The following is a 10,249-nucleotide window of genomic DNA, read 5'->3' on the forward strand; positions in this document are numbered from 1 at the left end:
TCAAACCATGTCCGCATGGAGCCGGTCAAACCATGTCCGCATGGAGCCGGTCAAACCACGTCCGCATGGAGCCGGTCAAACCATGTCCGCATGGAGCCGGTCAAACCATGTCCGCATGGAGCCGGTCAAACCCTGTCCGCATGGAGCCGGTCAAACCATGTCCCTATGGAGCCGGTCAAACCACGTCCCTATGGAGCCGGTCAAACCACGTCCGCATGGAGCCGGTCAAACCACGTCCGCATGGAGCCGGTCAAACCCTGTCCGCATGGAGCCGGTCAAACCCTGTCCGCATGGAGCCGGTCAAACCCTGTCCTTATGGAGCCGGTCAAACCCTGTCCTTATGGAGCCGGTCAAACCCTGTCCTTATGGAGCCGATCAAACCCTGTCCTTATGGAGCCGGTCAAACCCTGTCCTTATGGAGCCGGTCAAACCATGTCCTTATGGAGCCGGTCAAATCATGTCCTTATGGAGCCGGTCAAATCATGTCCTTATGGAGCCGGTCAAACCCTGTCCTTATGGAGCCGGTCAAACCATGTCCCTATGGAGCCGGTCAAACCATGTCCTTATGGAGCCGGTCAAACCATGTCCTTATGGAGCCGGTCAAACCATGTCCTTATGGAGCTGGTCAAACCATGTCCTTATGGAGCTGGTCAAACCATGTCTTTATGGAGCCGATCAAACCATGTCTTTATGGAGCCGATCAAACCATGTCCTTATGGAGCCGGTCAAACCATGTCCTTATGGAGCCGGTCAAACCATGTCTTTATGGAGCCGATCAAACCCTGTCTCTATGGAGTAGGCCTTGTGCACCTGAACACAATCATTTGGAGGGGTTGACAGCTCTGTTTACCCAATCAGGTTGCAGGTAGCTTCAAGGATAGCACCACTGATGACCTGTTGTAGGAAGAGGAGGTTTCATGGCTGTTATCCATAACAGGGGCGGAGTGACAACTCATGGGGCCCCCAGGCAATAGGGGATCATGGGGCCCCTGTGTCCTTGCCCGAACTCAAAATAGCCTATGAAAAAGGTACCAGGGGCATCTCATGGGGCCCCGTACTGACCCCGGGCCCTCGGGCAGTGCCTGAGTTTCCAAATGGTCAGTCCGCCCCTGATCCATAACCTTGGTGGTCTACTGTGTGCAGGACAATCGAGTCCCCCAGCACCAAACTGGCCAAACCATGTCTTCATGGACCTTGCTTGCTTTGGCGGTACTCACCACACGGCCCCAGCGATTCCAGGTGACGTACTGGGGTGGCTTATTGTCAGGGCAGTGGAGAAGTTGGATGATGTAGTATTTATTGTTGTTGTGCCCGATGTTAGTTTGGTTCAGCATGCAGTCATAGTCCTCGAACACCTGAAATAAGGACCAAGAAAAATGCAGTCATGTGCAGGATGATGCGATAATAGGATGAAGCATCAGAGACATTGAAGACTAGGAGCAGAAAAATACCAAGTGGTCCACCCAACCTGTTTGTTTTTTTTTTGATTTTTGCTATATCTATCCTCGGGCCTCCCCTCCAGTCTTGCACAGGTGAACTGGCTCCTCCCCTTCAGTCTTGCACAGGTGTACCAGCTCCTCCCCTCCGCCACTTAATGCAAAATTCTGTCTGTTCAGAGGAGTGCCAGATTAACCCCTTCACTGCTGGACTAATTCCCCCCCCACATCTCTGGCCTCCCCTTCAGTCTTGCACAGGTGTAGCGACTCCTCCCCTCCAGTCTTGCACAGGCGTAGCGACTCCTCCCCTTCAGTCTTGCACAGGCGTAGCGGCTCCTCCCCTTCAGTCTTGCACAGGCGTAGCGACTCCTCCCCTCCAGTCTTGCACAGGCGTAGCGACTCCTCCCCTTCAGTCTTGCACAGGCGTAGCGGCTCCTCCCCTTCAGTCTTGCACAGGCGTAGCGGCTCCTCCCCTTCAGTCTTGCACAGGCGTAGCGGCTCCTCCCCTTCAGTCTTGCACAGGCGTAGCGGCTCCTCCCCTTCAGTCTTGCACAGGCGTAGCGGCTCCTCCCCTTCAGTCTTGCACAGGCGTAGCGGCTCCTCCCCTTCAGTCTTGCACAGGCGTAGCGGCTCCTCCCCTTCAGTCTTGCACAGGCGTAGCGGCTCCTCCCCTTCAGTCTTGCACAGGTGTAGCGGCTCCTCCCCTCCAGTCTTGCACAGGTGTACCGGCTCCTCCCCTTCAGCCTTGCACGGGTGTACCGGCTCCTCCCCTCCAGTCTTACACGGGTGTACCGGCTCCTCCCCTCCAGTCTTGCACAGGTGTACCGGCTCCTCCCCTCCAGTCTTGCACAGGTGTACCGGCTCCTCCCCTCCAGTCTTGCACAGGTGTACCGGCTCCTCCCCTCCAGTCTTGCACAGGTGTACCGGCTCCTCCCCTCCAGTCTTGCACAGGTGTACCGGCTCCTCCCCTTCAGTCTTGCACAGGTGTACTGGCTCCTCCCCTTCAGTCTTGCACAGGTGCGCCGGCTCCTCTCCTGGACTGAAACGGCTCCCTCTGATATCACCGCACACTGGGAGCTTCTCACAATGTGCATTAGAAGCTGCGGCAGGTCAGATGGAGCTCCGCCTCCTTTCCTGGCTGGAGGACGTCCAGCATCATCTAGAACTTCCCTCCCCAGTCTGACTATCCCTTGCCCCCCCCCTTCATTCATTGAATTAAAAATCTTTCAGTCATGGAGATCAGCATCAAATATGGGCGTTTCCTATGCAAATACAACCTGCCTAGGAACACCCACTCCTCCAGACTTGCATCCATTTAGCAAAGCATTATGATATTTGCATAACTCCTCCCAAGACCCAGCCCACTGCTTTCAATCATGCAGACTCAGCATCACATGTGGGCGTTACCTATGTAAATACAACTTGCCTAGCAACACCCACTCTTCCAGACTGAAACCCGCCCATTAAGCCAGCCCACTGCTTGCATCAGAGCTGAGGGCTTTAGAGAGGAGAACTGATGTGGGGTGCTGGGATGTTTTTCAGGCAGCATCCTTCCGGCCCCTCCCAACAGCCACGATGTGCCTGCATTGCATAGTGAAGCACAGAGACCCACTGATGGTGTCAGTGGATCTAAACTAAGGTACGTAATGAAAATGTAAAAGTTTTATTTAGCATGTTGGTGAGGGTGGAGGGAGGGACCAGGGAAGGCAAACTAGAAGCAGTATAAACTTTAGTGGTCTTTTTTTTTTTGTTGGCTTCTGATTGGCTGTTCTACAATCGCTTAAAAATGATTGCTCTCTGGGGATTGTTCCCACAGCTCAGCACTCACCTCGTATCCGGAACATCTGCTCAGCGAACAAGCCGAGTCTATCTTGGCCTTCCCTTTCTTCCCAGAAGCGGCTTTTAGCGCCTGTACGGCACTCTGGAAGCGGTCGGGGGGCGGGGCCTGAATCTCCTCCTCCTTAATTTCTTCTTTGACTTTTGTCTTCTTGCCTTTCCTGGTGCTCTGGGCTTTGGCCGCCGCCTTCCTCTTGGGAGCCATCTTTGTAGGCCGTCTCTGCAACCAGAAAATGGGATGAATGGCGAACCGCTGAACACATCATTGATTATAGGTTGAATATTGATTGATTGATTATAGATTGATTATAGGTCGCCCTGCATTTACCTCTCTTCTTGATTTTGTACCTATGCAAGAAGTCAAGGAATGAGAGCGCCAACTAAGTTTAATAAGTTCAGTTGAATTTTATTTGCCAAAGTGAGAGTCACAGGAGTAGTCAACACATTTCAGGGGCCCCCCCAGCCCCCCTTCATCAGGACTTGTAGTGCAGAATAAAAGACTAGGTAGCAGCAGGGCCTTAGGTGCAGGTGCTCCCCCCAACCCCCCCTTCCAAGTCACCTTTTGTCTCCACCCCCTACCCACCCCCAAGCACCATCCTTTGGTTCCACCCCCAAGCCACCTCCCAGTATCGGCCATTTTAGAAAATATAGAACAAAGTATCATAGATTCCCCATAGGCCAGCATTACTAGACCCTCCAGCACACTCCAGCACAGCACCCCTTAGAATACATACATTACATATTGCTGAATATTGCGGATTTCCTGCAAAGATTGTGTAGAAGTGTTAGAATATGACCTTCCAAAATTTGAATTGTAAAAAGAATAGAATAAAACAGAATAGAATAGAAAATAAAAGAATAGAATGAAATGGAAAAGAATAGAATAAAAAAAGCTTAGAACAGAAAATGAGCGTCTCTCCGGGTCTCTTCAGACCTGCTGTTTGCTCTCTGGGTGCGTCCGCAGAGTTTCCTTCTCAATGCTATGGCAGCGCAGAGAACGCACAGCAGCCGTCCCTCCACAGGTGACCTGTTCTAATAACTGACACCAAGGTGTGGTCACGTGACCCCGGAGCAGAAACGTCTGTTAGTTACGGTTGTAGCTCCGGAGAAATTCTTTACATATCTGTAACAGCCGCGGTGCGAGATTAAAAAGCGCAAATTCCGAGGTTTCTTTAGGTATTTATTATATAACAATACTCCGCTTGTGATACATGAAAAACCTGTTTCTGGGCCGTTACAATAAGCGCAGGCCGCCGGCTGGATTAATTTAGAACCAGGACTGGATATATGGTGGGGGGGGGGGGGACACAGGCCATGGTCTGATCAACATTTTCAAGAGACGTGACAGGTTCTCTTTGCATTGAACAGGCAGGTGGGCCGGTGATGTAAAGCTGCCTCTGATGGTGGCGGTCAGGAGATGTGGCGCACAGGGTATACGCTGGGGGCTCAATAGAGTGGATGGGGGTCAGCCGGGAGTAAGGCAGAGGGAGCACTGAGCCCCTATTCTGCTAGGTGTACCCCCTGGTGATTGGAGGGCTCCCAGGGGGGTCCGTTCTATACGGTACTTTGGGGCGGGAGTAAAAGGAAACCAAACTGGAAACAATAAAAGGAATTGTGTCAATTTTTCTCTGGTTGTTATTTTTTTTTTTTTTTAAAAAAAAGGTGTTTAAACCATTCTTGTCCTGCACAGCAGTCAGCCATAACATTATGACCACTGACAGGTACAGTGAACAGCATTGATCCAGCCTCACCCTCGGTTCACACCGAAGGGTTTTGCAGAAACGCAGTACGGCCCATTTAACATGATTTCCTATGGGACACGTTCACATCTCCGCGTTTTCACCCAGGGCGTTTTTTTGCAAAGGGGCGGGGACTTTTTTTTTAATGCAAAAAGTTGTTTTTGGTTCTATAGACTTCAATGGAAACGCTGCAGAATAGCATGTATTGCGTTTTTGCTGCATTCTTCCCACTTTTTCGATGCTCTTTTTGCATTTTAAATCTGCCTAGCAACAAGGGAAAAAAAAAAAAAAAAACACAAAACGCATCAAAAACACAGGTGCAAAAATGCAAAACGCAACGCAGAAACGGCTCACACACAACCTGCACAGGCTTTTTGTTAGCATTTTTGCATTAGCGTTTAGCTGGGTTTTTCCGCGTTTGCATTTTTTAACACACAAAAAATAAATAAAATTTTTGCTAAAAAAACCCCTTAATTTTGTCGTGTTTTATCGCATTTACCAGCGTTAGAGCGTTTTTACAGCTAAAAAAACTCCTCTAGAAGCCCGCTAGTTCTGGGGGGTTTTTCCAGCAAAAAAAATGCTGATTAACCGAATAATGGCTACAGCGCGGTTGCCCACTTCTGGGAGGGTGTCATATGATGTCCTCCCAGAACGCACCCTCCCACGCGTCCCCGGGGAACGCACCCGGCAATCCTATGGACACAGCTGATCAAGTGATGAGGTAAAAGGCCAATCACAGCGGCCTTTTACCATGTGATCAGCTGTGTCCAATGACAACAGCAGATCATCGGGTAAATGCAGTTGCCGGTTATCAGCTGCACTTAACCAATGATCAGTGCCACCCAACTGTGCCCAACAATGCCACCCAACTGTGCCCATTAGTGCCTAGTAGTGCAACCCAGCTGTGCCCAGCAGTGCCGCCAGTCAGTGCCCCCCATCAGTGCCCATCATTGTTGCATATCAGTGCAGCATCATCAGTGCCACCTATCAGTGCTGCCTATCAGTACCCATCAGTGCTGCCTATCAGTGCCGCCTCATCAACACACATCAGTGAAGGAGAAAAATTACCTGTTTGCAACATTGTATAATAAAAACAAAAACTTTCTTTTTTCAAATTTTTTTCTCTTTTTTTGTTTATAGTGCAAAAATAAAAACACCCAGCGGAGAGTACATACCACCAAAAGAAAGTTTTCTGGGTGCAGTGTTGCACGACCGCGCAATTGTCAAAGTGCGACAGCGCTGAAAGCTGAAAATTGGCCTGGGCAGGAAGGGGGTAGAAGTACCCGGTGGGCAGGAAGGGGGTAGAAGTACCCGGTGGGCAGGAAGGGGGTAGAAGTGCCCGGTGGGCAGGAAGGGGGTAGAAGTGCCCGGTGGGCAGGAAGGGGGTAGAAGTGCCCGGTAGGCAGGAAGGGGGTAGAAGTGCCCGATAGGCAGGAAGGGGGTAGAAGTGCCCGATAGGCAGGAAGGGGGTAGAAGTACCCGGTGGGCAGGAAGGGGGTAGAAGTACCCGGTAGGCAGGGAGGGGGTAGAAGTGCCCGATAGGCAGGAAGGGGGTAGAAGTACCCGGTGGGCAGGAAGGGGGTAGAAGTACCCGGTAGGCAGGGAGGGGGTAGAAGTGCCCGGTAGGCAGGAAGGGGGTAGAAGTGCCCGGTAGGCAGGAAGGGGGTAGAAGTACCCGGTGGGCAGGAAGGGGGTAGAAGTACCCGGTGGGCAGGAAGGGGGTAGAAGTGCCCGGTAGGCAGGAAGGGGGTAGAAGTGCCCGGTGGGCAGGAAGGGGGTAGAAGTACCCGGTGGGCAGGGAGGGGGTAGAAGTGCCCGATAGGCAGGAAGGGGGTAGAAGTGCCCGATAGGCAGGAAGGGGGTAGAAGTACCCGGTGGGCAGGAAGGGGGTAGAAGTACCCGGTAGGCAGGGAGGGGGTAGAAGTGCCCGGTAGGCAGGGAGGGGGTAGAAGTGCCTGGCGGGAAGGGAGGGGGTAGAAGTGCCCGGTGGGCAGGAAGGGGGTAGAAGTGCCCGGCGGGAAGGGAGGGGGTAGAAGTGCCCGGCGGGCAGGAAGGGGGTAGAAGTGCCCGGTAGGCAGGGAGGGGGTAGAAGTGCCCGGTAGGCAGGGAGGGGGTAGAAGTGCCCGGTAGGCAGGAAGGGGGTAGAAGTGCCCGGTAGGCAGGAAGGGGGTAGAAGTGCCCGGTAGGCAGGAAGGGGGTAGAAGTGCCCGGTAGGCAGGAAGGGGGTAGAAGTGCCAGGTAGGCAGGAAGGGGGTAGAAGTGCCTGGCGGGAAGGGAGGGGGTAGGTGCCCGGCGGGCAGGAAGGGGGTAGAATTGCCCGGCGGGCAGGGAGGGGGTAGAAGTGCCTGGTGGGCAGGAAGGGGGTAGAAGTGCCCGGTAGGCAGGAAGGGGGTAGAAGTGCCCGGTGGGCAGGAAGGGGGTAGAAGTGCCCGGTGGGCAGGAAGGGGGTAGAAGTGCCCGGTGGGCAGGAAGGGGGTAGAAGTGCCCGGTGGGCAGGAAGGGGGTAGAAGTGCCCGGTAGGCAGGAAGAGGGTAGAAGTGCCCGGTAGGCAGGAAGGGGGTAGAAGTGCCCGGTAGGCAGGAAGGGGGTAGAAGTGCCCGGTGGACAGGAAGGGGGTAGAAGTGCCCGGTAGGCAGGAAGGGGGTAGAAGTGCCCGGTAGGCAGGAAGGGGGTAGAAGTGCCCGGTAGGCAGGAAGGGGGTAGAAGTGCCCGGTAGGCAGGAAGGGGGTAGAAGTGCCCGGTAGGCAGGAAGGGGGTAGAAGTGTCCGGTAGGCAGGAAGGGGGTAGAAGTGCCCGGTAGGCAGGAAGGGGGTAGAAGTGCCCGGTAGGCAGGAAGGGGGTAGAAGTGCCCGGTAGGCAGGAAGGGGGTAGAAGTGCCCGGTAGGCAGGAAGGGGGTAGAAGTGCCCGGTAGGCAGGAAGGGGGTAGAAGTGTCCGGTAGGCAGGGAGGGGGTAAAAGTGCCCGGTGGGCAGGGAGGGGGTAAAAGTGCCCGGTGGGCAGGGAGGGGGTAGAAGTGCCCGGTGGGCAGGGAGGGGGTAGAAGTGCCCGGTGGGCAGGGAGGGGTTAAAGCCTATGTGTGCACAGACACATAGGACAACATGCTGGGGAGTTTACTGGTTGTAGAAAAAAAACCCGCCAAAAACAGCCGCTGTAAAAAACGTCCCGTGTGCATGAGGACTCAAAGAGAACCTGTCACAAAGCAAACCCCATTCACAACCCCTCACAGGAAGGAAGGCTTATCTGACCAGGGAAGGACCTTCACCCTCTCCTATGTATTTATTACTGATAATGCAAATATACCCCTCCTATATATACTATGTACTGCCATAGAGATCACATGACCTCTTATCTCTCCCCCCCCCCCCCCCCCCACACACACACACACACCTCACTGAGCCCAATCCCTGAACTCTGCCCTCACTCACTACATAGACTTCTTGTTCCATCCATTCACAGTGTCAGGACGGTATCACAATACTTTTAGCACTTTGTTTCCTCGCAGTTACATTGTTGCGTTTCTCTCTTCACAGTTTATGTTTTTCACCAACAACAGCAAATTGGAGTATGCATTGTGTGTTCGCCTTCCTCTGGATCAACTAAATATATATTCTGTATATAAAGGACTTTATGTATTTATCCATTTTTGTATTTATTTATATTTCATTTTTACTTATATATGTATATTATTATTATTATTCAGTTTTAGATTTGTTTAATTGAGTTTATTTCGAATATGTTATACAATACATCTCTATGCGGGTAAACACGGCCCTCCCAACAGAGATCTCCTCCCCCCGATCCCCTCATGGTGCCCCCGCACATCACATGATACCACAATGCCCAGGGCAGCCGCCCCTCCTGCCCACCCCTTGTCCGGGCCCTGCAGCTGCTGCATCCTGATTGACATGAATGGGACTGCCTGCCCGGGGCGGTACGGAACATCTGTACGTCTCTATGCGGGTGAACACGCCCCTCCACCGGTGAACGACGCCCAAAATCTGCTCTGTCTGCAGGACATATGAGTGACTGATCAGTGCATTCATCTCATTGGCCGCAGTCACTGGCGGCAGCGTCACACCACCTGGGAAGGGCTCAGCTGCCAGCGCCGGTTGGGTCCAATGGGCTCTCCTGGTGTTCAGATCTGTAGAAATCTGAATATAAATGGTGTCACAGACTCACATCCGTCGCGGGGAATTCTGAAAAGTGAGCGGAAAGGCATTTCACCGCTGGGAACGTTCTGATATTGAGTCACTTCCCTAAAATCACTCACACTCGTCCTTTGTATGAATCGTCCAATCACAGCCGGCGCTGTATATCCCGATCTTACACAATCGTTCCTACAATGTGTCCCTTATACACAGGAGACGTCTTCATCACCTCTGATTGGGCCATTGACTGTCAGAGATGGAGAATGAGATGTTGCAGCAGGAAACCGATGTTGCAAATAAAGTCTCAAATGGCAACAAATGATCCATTAGGGAGCGGAGATTATAAGGCGCCAACTGGGGGAATCGCATCGGTGCGTCTCAGATGTCTACTGGGTGCAAAGTACTAAAATAAAGCACTGAATGGCACACGGGGACGTGATACAGTAGGACAATGGGAGGGACCGCAGGACGTGGGGACATGATAGGACAATGGGAGGGACCGCAGGACGTGGGGACATGATAGACCAATGGGAAAGACCGCAGGATGTGGGGACATGATAGACCAATGGGAGGGACTGCAGGACATGGGGACATGATAGGACAATGGGGAAGACCGCAGGATGTGGGGACATGATAGACCAATGGGAAAGACCGCAGGACGTGGGGACATGATAGACCAATGGGAGGGACTGCAGGACATGGGGACATGATAGGACAATGGGGAAGACCGCAGGACGTGGGGACATGATAGACCAATGGGAGGGACCGCAGGACGTGGGGACATGATAGGACAATAGGGAAGACCGCAGGATGTGGCGACATGATAGGCCAATGGGAGGGACCGCAGGATGTGGGGACATGATAGGACAATGGAAAGACCGCAGGACGTGGGGACATGATAGACCAATGGGAAGACTGCAGGACGTGGGGACATGATAGACCAATGGGAAGACTGCAGGACGTGAGGACATGATAGACCAATGGGAAGACTGCAGGACGTGGGGACATGATAGACCAATGGGAAGACTGCAGGACGTGGGGACATGATAGACCAATGGGAAGACTGCAGGACGTGGGGACATGATAGACC

The 10,249-nt window shown here is 52.9% G+C and overlaps 1 protein-coding gene across 1 annotated transcript in view; it reads right to left on the reverse strand.

Annotated features, from left to right (window-relative positions):
* Positions 1-3,510, reverse strand: part of LOC149427288 (protein mono-ADP-ribosyltransferase PARP3-like) — a 26,092-nt gene extending 22,582 nt beyond the window's left edge. Inside the window, exons 1-2 of the mRNA XM_089668164.1 lie at positions 3,265-3,510; positions 1,218-1,355 (exon numbers count right to left, since the gene is read on the reverse strand). Of these exons, the coding sequence (XP_089524290.1) occupies positions 1,218-1,355; positions 3,265-3,477 (351 nt within the window). The 5' untranslated portion in view covers positions 3,478-3,510. The remainder of the gene's footprint in view (positions 1-1,217; positions 1,356-3,264) is intronic.
* Positions 3,511-10,249: the final 6,739 nt, after the last annotated feature.

The sequence above is a fragment of the Staurois parvus genome, unplaced genomic scaffold, assembly GCF_062004578.1.
Source record: "Staurois parvus isolate SC_StPar_1 unplaced genomic scaffold, SC_StPar_1.0 ptg003914l, whole genome shotgun sequence".
In the NCBI taxonomy this organism is placed as follows: Eukaryota; Metazoa; Chordata; class Amphibia; order Anura; family Ranidae; genus Staurois; species Staurois parvus.